Here is a 19,022-nt window from a genome sequence, read left to right as displayed (position 1 = left end):
AAAAATTGTTTGTGTACTGTGCTTAATTAACTGAGACTTCTTAGAGCTCTTCATTTTATTAACGCATGATTAACGCAGCTTGCATTTTCTGTTTGATTCGTGGCCTAGCCCGGAGCTGGAGAAATCATGAGCTGCAATAGGCGTGGTTCGGAAAACAGAAATGGGGAAGAAAAGGGCTAACATTAACATTACTACATACACTACTACATAATGCATCTTACATAAACACGAACATCCACAGAACCGAACGCGGGTCAATATATCCAATACATCTAATATATTGGATGAAGGGGGCTTTTTATTGCATGCTTGTAAAGGGACTCTAAGGAGATTGCATGCACGATGCGTGAATACACTGCAAGCTCGCTCTCGCTTATATTCGAAGTAAATCATTAACACCTTCACCAATTTTGTGTTTTATTGAACTACATTACAATCGCTAAAACGAATGTGCGGGTTACTTTTCTGAACAAGAGTGCTCCCGATCCATGTTTCTCACACAGTTCAGGTGAATCGCGGCACAGTTCAAGTGCAACCAAACTCAGAGTCCTTCCTCCAGCTACTCTCGGGTTCGGTACCCTGGTGCACGCCCAGGTCCGCATGACAGCTTTCACATGATCAATTTTTAATGCAAACCGTGTTCCGTTCTGAACTTAACTGCCAGTGTAAAAACTCACTTTATTTATTGTGGCCGTGCGGGCCAGCGACGAGTGTTAATGAGCGCCAGCTGCGCGCCACACCGATCTCATCTCATGAAGGAGTGACGGGACCATAAAAGGAGGAGCGACGACAGTGCAAGACAAGAGAGGACTTGGGCTGGATTTTATGTTGTGTTTTGTTTATGTTTTATTATATGTTTGCGTGCAGTCGTCCATGAGGGTCTGCTCGCGGGTTACTTCCGTTTTGTTTATTATTTGATTAAAGTTGTTGAATGTTCGCCGGGTCCCGCCTCCTTCCTTCCCATATCAACGAACTTTACTACATTTATATTCTTAAAATGAGAGAAATCACTGCTTATTCTAAAATTTAACTTAAGAGACATGAACAAGTTTCACTAATAATAAACATACATTTGCATAAAGCATGCATGTTTGTCCATATCCAAACATGCAAGCTTTATTGACTACGATAGTAATTTCCCCCACTACTAAACATTCTTCCAAATATATTCCTTTGTGTTCAACAGAACAAAGAATTTTATACAGGTTTGGAACAACTTGATGGTGACTAAATGATGACAATTTTGGGGTAAATTTCTTTAATCATGGCCAAGTCATTTCATATAGGTTTTATTCCCAAAGGATTCAGAAACTTTCAAGTTAATAAAACATAAATATCAACTGTAGCAAATGTCTTTAAATCCTTTAATTTTGACATAAAACAAGAGCATTTAATAATGCAGAGCATGGCTTTATTCCTTGAGTGTGTTGTGATTACAATGCATGATTTCCAACCTCTTGTTAAAACAACAGTCAAAATGGATGGCTTGCAACATGACTGTGTTCAAAGAATTACAGTAGGAATGGTAAGATTAAGGTATTGGTTATCTCTGCAACTTCATACATTATCTGTCTTGGAAATCTGAAACAATAAAACTGCATATACAGTTCTGAAAAAAATTAAGAGACCACTGCAACATCTTTTTCTCTTGTTTTACTATTTATAGGTATGTGTTTGGGTTAAATTAACATTTTTGTTTTATTCTATAAACTACTGACAACATTTTCCCAAATTCAAAATAAAAATATTGTAATATAGAGCATGTATTTACCGAAAGCAACAACTGGTGAAAATAACAAAAAAGACCTCAAATAATGGAAAGAAATTAAGTTCATATTCATTTTTAAACAACACAATACTAATGTTATAAGTTAGGAAGAGTTCAGAAATCAAAATTTGGTGGAATAATCCTGATTTTGGATAACAGCTTTCATGCGTCTTTCATATTGATGTTGGGTGACTTTATGCCACTCCTGGTGCAAAAATTAACGATTAACTTGGATTTTTTTGATGGCTTGTGACCATTCATCTTCCTCTTGATCACAATCCAGAGGTTTTCAATGGGGTTCAGGTCTGGAGATAGGGCTGGCCATGACAGGGTCTTGATCTGGTGGTCCTCCATCCACACCTTGATTGACCTGGCTGTGTGGCATGGCATTGTCCTGCTGGATAAACCAGTACTCAGAGTTGGGGAACATTGTCAGAGCAGAAGGAAGCAAGTTTTCTTCTAGGACAACCTTGTACATGGTTTGATTCATGCGTCCTTCACAAAGACAAATCTGCCCGATTCCAGCCTTGCTGAAACACCCCCAGATCATCACAGATCCTCCACCAAATTTCACAGTGGGTGTGATACACTGTTTTTTGTAGGCCTCTCCAGGCCTCCATCTAACCATTAGACGATCAGGTGTTGGATAAAGCTGAAAATTGGACTCATCATAGAAGATGACCTTACTCCAGTCCTCTACAGTCCAATCCTTATTGTCTCTTGCAAACCTAAGCCTGGGTCTTCTTTGCTTCTCATAGAGGAAGGGCTTTTTTCTAGCTTTGCATGACTTCAGCCCTGCCCCTAGGAGCCAGTTTCAAACCATCCTCGGCATGCACTCCACCCAAGCTGCCTTTTGCCATTCTTTTTGTAGGTCACTTGATGTCATCCTATGGTTGTTGAGTGACATTCGAATAAGTTGGCGGTCATTCCGGACAGTGGAGAGTCGATTTCCCCCTCTGCCAGTCTGTAGCTTTGTTATTACCCAATGTCTGTTGCTTGACCTTGTTCTTATGAACCGCTGCTTTTGAAATTTTAAGGATGAAAGCAACCCGACACTCACTGTATCCCTTTGCCAGTAAAGCCAGAATTGAACTCTTCTTTTCCTCACTCAAAACTTTCCTTTGTTTGTTTTTTGTTTTGTTTTACTTTTTTGTCAAAAATTACCTTTGAGGTACTACTAGCACTGTTTTTGCCATCCAGTTGGTCCTACTGCAAGAGGATAATGATGACCACAGAAGTGTTTTTTATACTTTTCCTTATTAAATAAGATTTGGTTCAGGTGATCACCTAATCAGCACCTCATTCAGTAGAATGAGGTGTGCCTGCGTTGGAATTCAACAGACATTGGAATGGAATGGCTTCCATACTTGTAGAGATGCTGATGCTGATTTTAAAAAAATCGCAGTGGTCTCTTAATTTTACATAGCTGTATACTATATATACAGTGAGGAAGTATTTGAACACCCTGCTATTTTGCAAGTTCTCCCACTTAGAAATCATGGAGGGGTCTGAAATTGTCATCATATGTGCATGTCCACTGTGAGAGACATATTTAAAAAAAAACAACAACAATTTTGCCTCGACCCATCTTCAATGCTCTAACTGAGGAAAGAAGGTTGTTCCTTAAAATCTTGCAATACATGGTTATCCTCTCCTTAATACAGTGCAGTTGCCCGGTCCCATGTGCAGAAAAATAATGTACTTGTGATGGTACTCATCATTCTTCTTCCTCCAAATACATTCAGTGGAATTTTGACCAAAAAACTCTATTTTGGTCTCATCTGACCACATGACTTTCTCCCATGATTTCTCTCCTATTGACAGAAATGAGTGAGGGAGGGATATTTGAGGGAGGATTTTTCAGCTAGGACTTTTTACTGCGCCGAGTCAAAGCACTCTCAGATGTGCTATTCTGCTATACATTATAGTTCTCATTTTTAATCCGCTTAGAAAAGCACCACGTTTTATTTTATGTCACCATACTAGGTCGTTCAACTACTTGTGTAACTATATTTAAATAGGGAAAACGTGGAGGTGTTTGGTCGTTCTAACTTGATCTCTGTTTGGTTCCATAGTGAATGAACTGGGCTTAGTGGGCTAAGCTAAATGCTATCAGATCGTCACCGCGCGTCAGAGCGATTAAGTGCATGCACTCAGACGAGAGAGGTATGTATCAACACGTTTTAGTCAAGGGAATAACATAGTTTAATATGAAAAAGCGGTAAAGTATAGCTTTAACACATAGCATAGATGAAAAGTACATGGTGGACATGCAGGTACAAACTGTGACTGCTTTTTCCCTAATTAAATAATAGTTCAAAAATGTGCAAAATATCAAAAAAAAGCTATAATTTTCATAATCGTCTATTTATATACTATATCTCCCATCATTCAAACCATTGTTTTGATTTCTATGGTGTTTATGAATCTAAAATCCTAACATTGTATGATATTCACATGAATAATTCTTTATGAAGTAAAAAATCATCCATCAATCACACAGAGCAGTTAATAAACTATCGCTACAACTGATCTCTAACTTCTTAGTTTCAGTAAACACAGAAATTAACCGATCAAACTATACATTTCTCTTCTTAACCATGATCTTAAACTGTGGTAGAAAGCTAATGATGTAACACCAGGGGCCCCGTTTGATGGAGTATTTCTGTGTTAAAAATACTCCTTCCAGTTTCTCACAAGTTTCGGAGAGTTTTTTTCAAGTATGGCTCAACTTGACGTGAACAGAGCAGAAGGTCCTTGTATGGGCCGTACGGGCTCTTCTCCCGGTAGGGCGCGCGCACGCGTGACTAGAGCGAGAGAGGAAATGCACGCCCATAAACACTCTCAGGTGCAGATCCAGTCATCCGTGAACACTTCTGACGCGCCCTATGGTTGCGGCGCGCTCCACTTTATTCCTATGAGTGACGTCGAGCGACTTCAACGCTTCAGCACAGCATTACGGAAAGGCAGCGCTGCATTTGCTTGCTACTGCTAAGGTTTAGTCGCATACAATAGTGACACAAATGTTGACAGGCCACTAAATACAGTAAATACCACAGACACGGATGTCCTGCTGTTGCTGTTTCTCCTGTTCAATTTATTTCAGCCTCCGGATCTGATTCTGGATCATATATCTATTAGCTGAGATCGACAGCGACGGGCTTCTCCACGCTTGAGGATGTCACCGCTTTGCGCTCGTCATTCTTTAGCTCCGCACACTCGATACGCCTCCAGGCGCTCGTTTTTTTTCCGGAAAGACTCGGTACAGCCTATATTTCTTTTATAACTATAATAAAACTAAAGACTTTTCGGAGATATGAAGGATGAAATACTACTCTATAGGTACTCAAGATTGACTGAAACTGAGTGTTTCACCCCCCTTGAAATCTGATTGGCTAAAGTAAGAGTATGATTGATCCGTGTGTGAGAAGAGCGCTACCAGGAAAGTCTCAAAAATACACATGCACAAATCTAAGGCAATTCACACATGAATGATGATTTGCACAATTACATTCAAGGATGAACTTGTATATTTTAAACTTTCGAAAGTTTTTGTGCACAGTTGTAAATCAACGAATTTGGTTTCCTGCATGTGAAATTGACTACACGTCTGCATCGTGTTTTTTCCTATTATGTCTTCATATCCCTAGATAGGAGACTCAGGTGTATCTGTTAATGTCTCACTGGATGATCCAGATTCATAGAGCAAGTAATGTCTGTTAAAAGGATACATTTATCCCTTTCCGTTAAGGAGGAGATTGTAAATTGGCGCTTCGCAATTCCAGTGCTATAATTGGTTACTAGCATCAGAGTAATAAAATATACACTGGGTAGATAAGTTCAGACAACTCATTTGTGTACCAACATGGTTGACAGCAGTTAATGCACCATCACCGTTTTATCTTAAAGCTACCTACACTGTGTAACTTTTATGTCCGCTAGCTAGAGTGTGCCTATTCAAAACAAAGGCGTAGCTTGATGACGCCAAGTGTGAGCGCAGAATCTTGAGACATGTGGTTTTCACCTCACAGCGAGTGGGAAAGAATTAGGATAGGACCCTGTCACAAATCAAGTTCATGGATGTGATTATTAATGTTACTGTAGTATGAAGCAGAGCAGGATCGAATGTTGAGAGGGCTGAGCAAGGCCATTGGAGCGATTGAAGCGCAACACACGGCTTGTGAGAAGCGGGACTTTTATCATGACGGGACACAGTCGCAGGCGCTATTTACGCTTTTCCAGTCATGAGTGTGAGGTAATGCAGCTCTGTTTATCATATATGATACATTTGAGTGTGTTTAAATTTATGATGTTACTCTGCGTTCGCTCGGCGGCTGCTGTGACACTTGTTGCACACTGTTAAGAGTAATGCTGAAAAATAGACTCCCTCAGATGTCCCGGCACCTTGGTTAAAGGGTTACTTCAGTGATTAGCATATGGCTTTGTATCAGTAGAAACCCTGGAGTATATTCAAATGATCGTGCTCCCCCCTCTTATATCCCACTGAGACAAGAGATTTATGCATTTTATTTCTGGAAAAATTCCTCTCGTGACGCAAATTGACGATACTTGCATCACCTTAGGAATGTTTGCCCAGAGGCTAAAGACTACAGCCAGCAGAGGGAGCTATTTCCACATGTTTTCAACTCGTGCATGGGGATGGAGATCGCACTTACAGCACAGCTCAGCTGCAGGCATTAATTTAAACAGATGCTAAGCAATGTAAGTGTTTTAACTTCTCAAATGAATTTCTATGAAAGTTAAGATTCCAAAGGCATGAACTGAAAATGCGTTGTGAATGTAACTTATGCCGCAAATGTGGTCGCGATTACCACAGCTTTCATCACGAGAGCTCATCAGCTCATTTAGGACGTTAAATGTAATCGGACTCCTAATCTGAGTCAGTGCTGTGAGACTCACGCGGCAACTCGATCGTTATATTGAACACACACGTTCAGTATTTAATTGTACTTTCTGAACTCAGTCACTCTAATCCAGTAGCGGTGGCTTTGGGAATGGCCTCACAGGGCAGCGAAGCATTCTGGGAATTGTAGTCTTTCATCCCCATGAGACAAAAATACATTTTCTGTCTTTTCTCAGTCTAGAAAGCACCAACTCCAAAAATAATTTCACATTTCTACTACATTAATGACCCAGTTTAAATACAGATTCATCTTCCCAGCGCTGAAGTAACCCTTTAAAATAGCAATTTTCTTACAACTTACAAATAGTCTGAAATATTTGGATTATTGTAAGAATTCAACTGAACAAAATATATAACACTGGCCTGGTGGTACTTGGATAATTTACTGCAAAAATCCTACATAGTGTACTTTTAACAAAGAAACAAACCAAAAATTATGACTTTATTGAATAATTTCTTCTCTTCTTGGCCAGTCTCCTATGCGGTTTACGTTGTATTTCCAGTCCAGTGCTTCCGGGTTCTATGTCAGAACGGCGAAGCCAATTGGCCGAAGCTGTTCATGTGAGCACCATGACACGTGTGTGATGCTGACGCAGGAGCTTGCCAATACACTGCCGCTGCACTGCGTTTACTACGTGAACAGCGTGGGAGACTAACACAGAAGAAAGTAAATTCTTCAATAAAGTCAATGTAACAGTTCTTTGTTCAGGGTAGGAGGCGGGAACCAGCAAACATTCAAAGGATTTTAATCAAATAAACAAATAAACTGAAAGAATAAGCGTCAGGCCCTCACGGACGACTGCCAGTCACACACATAACAAAAACGTAAACAAAACACAATTTAAACTCCAGGCCTAGTCCTCTCTCGTCCTCCACTGCAGTCGCTCCTCCGTGAGACACGAGACCGGTGTGGTGCACAGGTGGCGCTTATTATCACCCAAAACCGGCCTGGCCCTGTTCTCACGGTCCATTGTCCTCATCCTGCTTGCCACAGTTACTTTACGCACAAAAAGTATTCTCGACAATTCGTACCATTAATGTTGAACCACTGGAGTTTGTGCTTCCGGGACTGGCCAAAGCGTGTGAATATAAGGCACGCGATTGGATCTTGGTTGCTAAGCATGTAGTTTAACATTCTAACATGGCATTGTTTCAAACTGTAAAGGTTTGGCACTGCAATGCGGAATTAACACCGCAACAGCGGTGCTCCAGAGCAGGGTTTCATAACACCAGGTACTAACCCCCCTTTTAAATAACGTGTGAAATGTCCCGGGGTTAAAAGCAGGGTTAAGAAAGATGATAACCCGGGGGTTAAGCGCAGTGTGAAAAACCCTTAGTACTTTAAACATCTTTAGAGACGAGTATTTTTTTTCTTCTATTTTTACCAAAATAGGGTACTCCACAATGCTCATGTTTCATTCATACTTGTAGCCGGAGGGCGCCCTTGCACAAAAAGTCCACAAGAGAGTCTACTTAAAGGAGTAAGAATACTTATGACGCTCCACTGTAAATTAATAAAATGCAGATAGGGATGTTTTGAATGATAAAACATGAAGAGAATAAACACACAATCTCGACAGTCTATGGTTTATCTTCGAGCCATCTCTGTTTTTTTATAAGCAAATTCAATTTATACTGTAATACTATACTATAATGCAATGCTAATCGACATAACCTTTATCACTGTATAGAATACGATCAAAAATAATATCATTTCTGCCTCATTCTGTGATAAAAAGCCACATCACTTTACAAAACAATATGATGTAAATGTAATACAAATCAATATAATACTGTAATTGTTTGCTTTGGTTTCAGTACAGTGACAATATATAAGCCAGTTATATTGTTTGGTTACACATTATATAATATCATAATATTAAAGTCCCACACAGTATAAATTGGTATTCATACATGAATATGTAGTAGTCTTATATTTTTGGAAAGGGATCCCTTGCAAAGGTGGTTTTCCCCATGATCCAAAGACATGCTGCATAGGTGAAACTGACACCATAAATTGCCTGGAGGTGTGAGTGAGTGTGTAAATGTGTGAGTGTGTGTGTGCTAACCTTGCAATGGACTGGCCATCCATCCAGGATGTTACCAAGAAGCTGGGATAGGCTCCAGCATCCCCACGACCCTACACAGGACAAGCGGTTTGGAAAATAGATGGATGGATGGTCCCTTGCAAGGAGATCATTAAAATTGGGGGCCCTTAGCATGAAAAAAAAGTTGGAAAAGCACTACTAGAGGTCATTGACATCACATGCATTACTGTCGGGCAAATTTTGCATGATTTAGATTTAGGCTAAAGACTTGTTTGTGGCATACATTTGCACTTTGCGTGAATAGGCTCACATCCATTGTAACATAGGCATGGGGACAGCATAATCTAGGGAACTGAAAAATGTTGCCATCAAGGATAGGGTTCCTAAAATTAGCATTTATAAAACTATAAAAGACACTTCCATTTAAACGCTAACATCCAGAATAATTGAGCTAAGATGCAAGCAAAGAGATTTCCTATTCTAAAAATGAGCTAAAAGAAGCAGCAAAACATTCAATCATTGAATGGCGAGCTGCATATTTTAGGGCATCATTAATCAAACAAATAATTAATGGAGGGGGCAAAAGTTGTGCGAGTCTTCAAAACAGACATCAAGCATTCTGACTTTATACGTTCTTCCATTTCTGTCTCTCTGTCTGGGACCCAGGGCAAAAAGACACTCATTACTCCTAATACCTTATAGCAATCAAGATGAAAAGCAAAAAACAGCGGCACAAGAAGGGTAAACTTTATTAAACTTCATTAAAGTCAAAGTCGGGGATCATGTCTGTAATGGTCACACTCAGTGGAGGGCGAGCAGCGTAAATCATCTCAAAGGCTTTTTTCCAGCTTAATGGCTGGGTAATTTATACTTTGATGTCGTTTGAGTGTAGCTATCACTGTCTAAGGGCTGTTTATTCTGTTTATGAGGCCTAAATAATTCCTGGCTCTTTTTACCCATAAACCCTAAGCAACAATTAACAAGTGCGGACATCCCGAGTAGAGAGATGCATAATGAGGAAGAAAGAGCAGATGAAAAAAAAGGCCCTAAGAGCGGGGGGAGAGATTACAAATGGGCACAGTGCAAATGATACCAAAGCAAATACAGTCATGTTTCGCTACAAAACAAGATATTTTAATCTCAAAGCATCCAACACTCAGCTTTATTTGCCCCAGCAATCGACTGAATTGCTCAATTGATATTGAATGTTCTCTCTAGAGAGCTATCCAGACCTGTTCCTGACAATGGGTGTGGGTCGGCTATGCAAGCGCTCCTCTGTTATTAAATACAGGCATTCATAGGTCGTTCTGTTTCCCTGCTGATTTTAATTTGCTATTAGCAGTCGGCACATGCGTCCCTAGGGCAAAAATTCTAAATGATTTTCAAAATGCACACAAAAATATAGACATATAGAAGCAGTCTTGCACAAATACAGGCAATGTGTTAATGTAAATGCTTATTTATTGTCAATTCATTTATTCCAAAATACCTTAAAAAGGCAATCAACATATACTAAGACTCAAATACAACTCTTCTGTGATGAGCCTCTTTTTCTTAATTTGTGTATTAAAATTACTTTGGGGGGAGGTGGAAAATATGTACTGCCTGATGGCCCAGGGCCAGCGTGAAAGACGCTCGGGAGTTTGGACGGTTGATGGAATTGCCCCTGAACCGGCCAATGCTGCGTCGTAACAAACGTTCATCATTTGCAAGCATCATTTGTTTTTTGTAAGCGATTTTTAACCATTCAGATTCAAGTGCAAGCTGTATACAGCCTATAAATACATAGGCTAGATCAAAGAATATGATTATTTTGTATAATTCAATCATAAACAATGTCAGGAATGCCCTACTTTAGTTGCATAAGATGAAGTTGAACAGTGAATGAACAAGTAGTGAACATTTGAACGAGTTATAAAACACAGTTTCTTATGACGTTTCACTGTAACTGAATAAAATGCAGATAGGGATGTTTTGAATGATTTAACATGAAGAGAATAAACACACAATCGCGATTATCTTCGAGCCATATCTGTTTTTTTTATAGGCAAACTCAATTTATACTGTAATACTATACTATAATGCAATGCTAATCAACATAACTTTTATCACTGTATAGACTACGTTTCAAAAATAATATAATTTCTGCCTCATTCTGTAATAAAAAGCCACATCACTTTACAAAACAATATGATGTAAATGTAATACAAATGAATATAATACTGTAATATAACTTTATATAATGAAGTTGAACAGTGAATGAACAAGTAAACTGTAGCATTAGCTAGTGGGATAATTAACTCACCCAAACTTATCTTACACATATGCGATAAATCAAATATATACCCAACATAACTTGATTCTGCACAATATGACATGAATGACGAAGTGAACAGTTGAACGAGTTATAAAACAGTTTCTGTAGCAGTGCACTACAATGGTATACATATGAATAAATAAAAAAGCAGACACTGAACTAATTAACATAGCACTTTTTCATCCTCAGTTATTTTTGATCACTAAAATTACATGCCATTTTAGTCAGACTAAAAGTGAACGAATATTGATTAATATTATTTAATTATATAATGTTATGGGGTTATACGTAACAAAATCTTTTCAAACGTATATGTAACCAACATGAATATCTTGAGTAAATGTCTAAGAACTCGCCATATATGCTTTTAACTAAAAGAATTTCCTTTTTTTTTTTTTACCATGTCACTGACCCATATAACAGAGAGGCCTGAAAAAGACATTTGAACTCCATATCCGCTCGAAAGTGTGCAGAATAGACCGGAAAAAAGCTTGTGACTGTAAAAAGCGCTTGAAGGAAATGAGGGCAGCAAGATAAGGCAGAGGCGGCTTACTGCTGCTCGGTAAGTATCCTGCAGCAATCTCTGCTGGCAATTAAGACAGCCTAAAACTACAGGCCGCAATAAGGTAATTAACCATTAGCAGATCATCGCGATGCTTATGAGTGCAACCTTCACAAGCACAATCATCCTAATACGGTCAGTAAAACGGCAACCTGCCATCTTCTGCCAGCGCAGACCCGTTGCCGCGGCCCGTCCTTAATTGTCGGCCATCAACAGTAATTTAGCTTGTTGTCCCACATAACAGCTTGATAAACAAGACCAGCCTAATTACATCTTGCACGTTTCGACCCATTCAAACAATAAATAAAGCAAGGTTAAGTGCAAGCGAATGGAAGTCAGGAAGAGGAAGAAACAGAGAGCGTGCAGGGGACCCCGTGCTTCCATAATCACACAGTCGGTAATGTTCGTCTCGGGCAAGTGGAGATCAAAGACAGTCCTCCCTTTCCACCCCGACATTGTAGGCTTTTTTTCCCTAAAGCCCCCCGAAAGCACGAGTTAGGCCGGCCTAACTTTGCTCAGTGCTCGCTGGAACGGGCATGACAGGGATCACGGCTAACCCCGAAGGACAGGTGCTGCGTGGCTGGAAAGAGAGCAGCTCCCTCGTGCTCCTCGCAGGTCACTTCCAAGCAGCGCGTTAGTGCGAGCGCAGCGGCAGAAGGCCCTTAACGGGGAGTGTTGGCTGCTAGCCTGTAATTAGCTTGGACAGCTCAGGCTCAAAGAGAGAGAGGGAGGCAGCCAGGCTACATCATAATGAGCTCAGCTGGGATTAGGAGGACAGGCAGCAGGCAAGGTGGGGGCGTGAAAAGAGTGAGCCCTCCTGTACGAGCGAGCCGAGGGTAGAGATCAAGCAGGGGAGGGCCAGGCCGCACTGGCTGGCAGGGTTAGACCCCTCAGCAAAGGATGGGCCAAATGAGGCCTGGCAAGGAAAGGGCCAAGGCGGCCTAATGAAGCGCGACACCTCCAGCAGACGAGATCAGCAGTAATTAACACACACGCGCACACTGACTGTCACCGAATGTACCCCAAAAAAACTCCAGGGAGCGGGAATGTCAGTGTGTTTAGCTGCTATAAATGTCTGGAGTTGCACCAAGCATCTGTATTCAGGGTCTGGGTGCTGTTTTTTGTAGAAAAACCTGAAATAATTTAATCTAAATTAAATTTCTTTTTAGCAGAGGTGGTATAAAACGTGTGACATTCAGAATTTTTTTTTTTATTCCTGGACAATGGATCAAAAGATTTAACAGGCTAGCTTTAGAAGTACTTGCAGCGAGCCAAAATTTCAGTCCTGCTGTCAATCACCGTAACTTTGCGTCGTAAATGTGCTAAAAATCTTTTAAATGGACCGCTGTTTCCCCAAGTTATGTTCGAATTGACAATATAATTTGTCTTGAAGTCTTGTGTCTGCAGTCAACTGCGTGACTTTGCAGTAGAATCCTGCTGGGTGCTAACAATAACTGTGATGGCTCTACAGGACCTGACAAAACGACAGACACTTACTTGTCAGACAGTAGCTTCTTGTTCTCCTCCTTATAGAACACCAGTTTGTTCCATAAATCCTCGCTGTCCTGCTGAAGGTGTGTATTGCGTTTTAACCTGAAACATGAAGAAAGAAAATAAACAAACAAATAGACTCAAATTTAAGGAAAATGTTGCTCCAAAAACTCTTGGCTAAATAAATGTAAAATTATGTCCATAAAATTGTTATTATAGGGGGTTATTATATTTACATGCACATATATTACCTTATCTTATTAAAGATTTATCTTAATTTATCTTAGATTTATCTTATTAAAAGGAAGTGAATATGCTAAGACATGAGCATGTATGTGTTTATTAGCAGACATGTATTATAATACAATATACAGCAAACATTACCATACAAACCTCTAATACATCATTGCCTTAATATTTCCCTACATATACCATTTAATTAAGCTGATTTCTAATATCTTTGCACCAACCAACATAAATTCAGAATAATGGACAATTTGAGAAAAAAGGAATTCAATGGCTAGTTTGGTCTCTTATAACTAGAATGTTAGTTTGCATAAATTGTTGAATTAAACATTAAAGTCCTCATGAAATCAAAATTGCCCCTATTTACTTTGTTAGCATATATTACAGGTCTTAGGGTGAACAATTAATCCGTGCATGTTAATACAAAGAAAAAAAAAATTTTGTCATGTAATTTTTAATCAAAATCTGAAAAGTTACTTCCGGTCTGGAAACGGCATTCCTTCTCAGATGACGGCAGTTTGACGGCTTAGGTTTGCCGATAGTCTGCTATGAGCGATCGATGAAGAGGAGGAGCGCTGAAGTAAAAGCCCGCCCTCCATTCAATATTCCATTTCACTTAAAAATACGTCACCGCACTGAAGAAAACTCACTTGCTACTTCCGGTTCACTGGGACTTTAATTTAACCAAACTTTAAGCTCTTAAACATGGTTGAATCATTTACATTGCTACTGTCCTAATGAAAACAATATTATAACATAAAAATATTGCATAACTACAGTCAATAACTGTAAAAGGCAAATTAAGTTGATTGATTCAGCACGTGCTTAATTCAGCATAAATCTGTTTTCGAATTTCAGAATGAACACATCTAATGTCCTGATATGATGTTTACTGTGATGAGGATGATCATAACTCATTCACACTTTTGATGAGCAGAAAAAATCTCAGACTTAGAGGGAAAAATGACATGCTTAGAACATTCACACTGAATGGATGAACATTGTAAATGATACAATGACTTGTTCGGTATGGGTTTTCACATTTAAATCAAATAGCGTCCCATTAATTTAATATAATGTGTGGGAAACCCAATATCCCAGGGCGTTGGCTTCACTTGTTATGATTTCATGAGCAATACAGTTCTTTATTATAGATCAGTGGAGTAGTAGTATGTATAAAATATGACTATTCAAACTAGTCACATTGAGTGAGACAAAAAAAACCTAAATGAATCCTGGAAATGTTATATTCAGAATGATTTTTGCTGTTCACACTGACAAACAAACAACGCAAGCAAATACAATAAACACATTAGGCATTCCTCACATGTGAGGGGAAATGTTTAAATCCGATTTGGGTTATTATGTTCGGCTGCAGGGTGAATGTAGCCTTTGTGTCCAGACAAATTAATTCAAAATGAAAACTATCAAGTTCCATTCCTTCCACTGATACTGTAATAAAAAGGAACAACAAAAGGTCTCTCTCACTTTGCACATTACCTTTAAGTCAATATTACACAAGCAGAACAGCTCTACAACACAAATACTATTTAAACCCTATTCCACAGACACTTTCCTCTCATCACGTCCTTGAACCTACTGTATGGCAGAGGTGTATGCCTTTGGGTTCTGTGGGAGCAGCCCTACATCATGTGAAAACATTCACCCTGAGAAGCCACTCCTCAGCTAACAGCTTAACAAGCAGCAGCCCGGAGATCTTCCGTCTTAATCCATTGTGAAATTCAGTATTAACGCTGTGAATGGCCTCCTGAAGGACATACTCATGAAATAGACCTCAGAGAAAGACATCTCCATTCCCCTCAAGCCTCCTTCACCTCCATCTCGCTTCATTATACAGCGACCGAGTAAACTGCAAGAACTTTTCCGAAAAGGCAGCGGCTAATTTCTTTGATTCAGCGAATCTGTTTATGAGTGCAACTTTGATCAGCGTGTGGATGTTTTAATAAGTTTTAATTTTATTTACGCATCCCAACGCACCCAGTCTGATTTACAAACTTGAAAATCCCTTCCGGAGAAAGAGAGGGTATGTTTTTATGTTTTGGTAATAGTGGTAGCGCTAATCGTGAGTGACGTCGTGGGTTACACAGGGCTGCTGCATTCTAATGAGATGTTAGTCCACAGCCAAGCGCCGAGACTCCTGCTGGGGCCTGCTTTCGCTTGTACTAATACATGTGTAATAACGCTAACTCCTACAATATATTTGGATTGATGCACGCCTGACCATCAGAAATGGTTCTTTGGCCAGAAGATGCGGCTTAGGTTGGCGGCTCGCTAAATCATTTTCCACTGCTTTTCAGGCATTAGGCTAATTTGCATAACTGTTCAAAACAAGTTTGTTCAGCAGGTACCCTTCTAACTCAACTCCCTGAGGAGTTAATGGCACCACCAGCTATGTACGAAATATGAACTTTCCCGTAACAAGACTGGAAAGCTTAATAAAACAAGAGCTCTTTGGAAAAGTAAGTGTTTTTTCTCCCTTATCAAAACTAAGAGGAAGGAGATTATCAGAGACTCTTTCTCTTTTGTGCCTCTGTTACAATCTCACACACACAGTTGAGGTGGGTAAATTCACACTCCTTTCACACGGGATCACGTTGCACTCCTGTTTTCTTTAATTAACCCAAAGAGAGCACAGCTGACAAGGTCAACACTTGCATCCCATGTGGATACTCAACATACGCTTCCATTATATATGTTTAAAACGCTTGTAGAAAAAAGGGGAAAATGTTAAGGGGGTTGGGGAAATTGTCATGACATTTTGCTGCTTCTAGGGGTTTAGGTTAAAACCAAAGACTCAAAGGAGGGAATCAAAACCTTTTCTTTCAATCTTTACTCCCGCTTTTTTTTCTTCCTTTCTACTCTGCCGATATATAGTCACCTTGGCCTTTTCAGGATGAAGTACTTCTGCACCCCTCTTCCTATGAGCAAAAGCCTGTGTTGCATTTCACAGAGATTAGAGCAAGAGTGGGAGACGATTTTAAAAGTCAGTAAAATCTAGTTATTTATTTTGTGTTTATACAACTGAGACAACCTGAGAGTCACTGTCCTCCCATTTTATCGTAAAACCGGAATTCCAGTTTTTTTAAAAATACATTTATTAGGACACAGTTTCTCAAAACTTGAGTCACTTCTGAAAACTTTTCATACAGAGCTCTTTACCAACTTTCAGCTTGGCACAGCAATACATTAGAATACTGATAGTGAGCATCCCGTTGGCACCCACGCTGTTGCAAGCAGCATTTTGATGAATATGTAAATATTAAGGATGTAACGAATCGATACAGAGATATCGCGATATAAAAATGCGATGATATGTATCGTTGATGTAAACTATACGATTTTATCCAAGGCTCAGCTTACTGTATTTATAAGGTATAATCCCAATGTAAATTCTGTGAATATTTTCAGGAACACAACTACAAAAATATGTCTTGCCTGTATTTCAAGTTAATAAAATAATTTCAAAACAAAATCAGGGTATTTGTGCTCGCTCCTCCAGGATTCTCTCACTTTCCAAAAATCACACAAGTCTTCAAGGGGGTCGCACACCGGACTTAAAGCTTAGCCCCGGACGCGCACATTATATAGGCTGAATCCACTTCTGACAGAAGAGCTGCATGATGTGTGCATCTTGTAGCACAGGGTGAAATCAGTACATTGGTGCTCTGTGGCACGGCAGGATTTTGAACAGCTTCCTGAGTCGCGGACAGGCGCCGAATGCCGCCGCCGGTGTCTCATTGAAAATAATGTGTTTGAATGTTAAAGACGTTGCGCGATGCTGTATGTATGACATTCAGGAGAGGCTGACCATAGCAAGCACTGGGAGAGTCTGTGTGTGCGCGGCATGAGTAGGCTACTGTATAATAATAAAAATTTACGTTTAAAGAGAAGTTACGTTTCAGTGACATTACCATATTAAACAACTATGTTAAATAATATAGTGTATATAACAAATGTGTCCTGATAACAATATAATAACAATAATATTATTTAAGTAATACAAATAAAAAATAAAAATAAAAACTTTATTTTGGCTTTAAATATGGTTATAAATATCGTATCATGAGTTAAGTATTGTGATAGTATAGAATCATGACACAAGTGTATCGGTACACCCCTAGCAAGTAAATATTGTTTGTGCGGAACACTTTCCTCTCAATAACAAAATAAACACAAAACAACAGTGGTGAGAAAACTGCAGTTAAGAAAGCATCTCATCATAGTGACATGGAAATGTTTGTGTGCTCTGCAAGCAACTTTACAGTACTATTAAACATGAAAAAATTGTTAGTGTCACTGTTTTTTTATTTATTATTATTTCTACTATACAACAGCTCTCTGGTGTGTTCATTTTTTTACTTGTATCTGACTCAATGGATTGAACAAAGGAAATTAACTGGAGAAGATTACCATATCAAATAAGCCAGAACATGCCTAACAATGACGTAAATCACCATCGACCAATGGTTGTTGGAAGGTGTTAACCAGTGTATAACTTTCCCAAAAAGTCTGCTCTGGAAAGCTGTTTCAAACTCCTAAAACAAACTTTGTTTTGGCCTAATTTTGTTCAAAATGATGCCACACTAGTTATTTTGAAGTATATCAGGCCTTAAAAACACTAACTACAGGTAGCATTATACTGCGTTTGTATAATTTCTTTACAAAACAAGAATGATACCTCTGTAATATTTAGAATTCACTGCAATATACGTTACATGGTGCATGTTTATAGCCTGACAAGCCAGACCCACATCAATATGTTGGGTCTAGGAACACACCATTGGCAGGGCTCAATCTGAGGGGCGTGATAAACGGTTGTCTTTCAAATTCCCTCTGCACGCAATAGGATAACACTACAACCAACCAGAGCACTATCAGTGGTGAGGCAACAATCATAAGCGGTTTGTGACTTAGCCCCTTGTGTTTTCCCACCAGCGGAGCTAGTTGATAGATTAAACATTTTAAAGCCCGCCCACCGACTCTATACACGATGGGATTGGCCTGACTAGAGTTTGGTTTTTCAAGCTCGCAAGCCACCTGAGAGTTGCTAGATGACCCTGGCTGCAAATTACATTTGCTGCTGCTAGGGTGCGTCTAGATTTCTAGGCTAGCATGTTTACATTCTGCTACAAAATCCTTTTGTATAGATAGATGGTCTTTAAATAAATATTAACATCTGTTTAGGTGTTAGGCTACATCTAATTGTTTTGATAGTATTTCATAATTTCTTAGATATGGAATATATTTATATGGCTACTGTATAAATATAGCAAATTGCTGTCTTGTTCAGCTTAACTTAAGTTAAACTGTTTTAAAGGTGCCCTAGAATGATTTAAAACAATATGTTAAATTGCTCTCTGATATCTACATAGAGGGTATGTGGCTTATTTAAGAGCAAAAATGGTCCAGATACCTTTTTACAGGTCAATTTACAACTCTATAAATTGTCTCTAGGATTTTGCCTTATTTGGAAGAGTCATGAATATTAATGTTGAGCTCTGCTCTGATTGGCTTATTTCAGCAGCTCACAGCAGTTCAGTGAAGCGGCTCGTGAGTCCTGACCGCTCTGACAGAACACAGACCGGCTAAATGACACACTTTAAGCAAAACATCTCAAACGGAGATTGATAAAATGCAGCTTTGTT

General features: G+C 39.3%; 1 protein-coding gene across 2 annotated transcripts in view; it reads right to left on the bottom strand.

Moving 5' to 3' along the window:
* cntln (centlein, centrosomal protein) overlaps positions 1-19,022 on the bottom strand; it is a 142,873-nt gene that overhangs the window by 55,879 nt on the left and 67,972 nt on the right. For both annotated transcript variants that reach the window (XM_067441606.1, XM_067441607.1), the window contains exon 12: positions 13,117-13,212. In XM_067441606.1, coding sequence (XP_067297707.1) covers positions 13,117-13,212 — 96 coding nt within the window. The remainder of the gene's footprint in view (positions 1-13,116; positions 13,213-19,022) is intronic.

This window comes from Pseudorasbora parva, chromosome 4 (assembly GCF_024679245.1).
Source record: "Pseudorasbora parva isolate DD20220531a chromosome 4, ASM2467924v1, whole genome shotgun sequence".
Classification (NCBI taxonomy): domain Eukaryota; kingdom Metazoa; phylum Chordata; class Actinopteri; order Cypriniformes; family Gobionidae; genus Pseudorasbora; species Pseudorasbora parva.
Note: the sequence above shows the minus strand (reverse complement) of the source record. Positions and strands in the feature narration are given on the sequence as shown.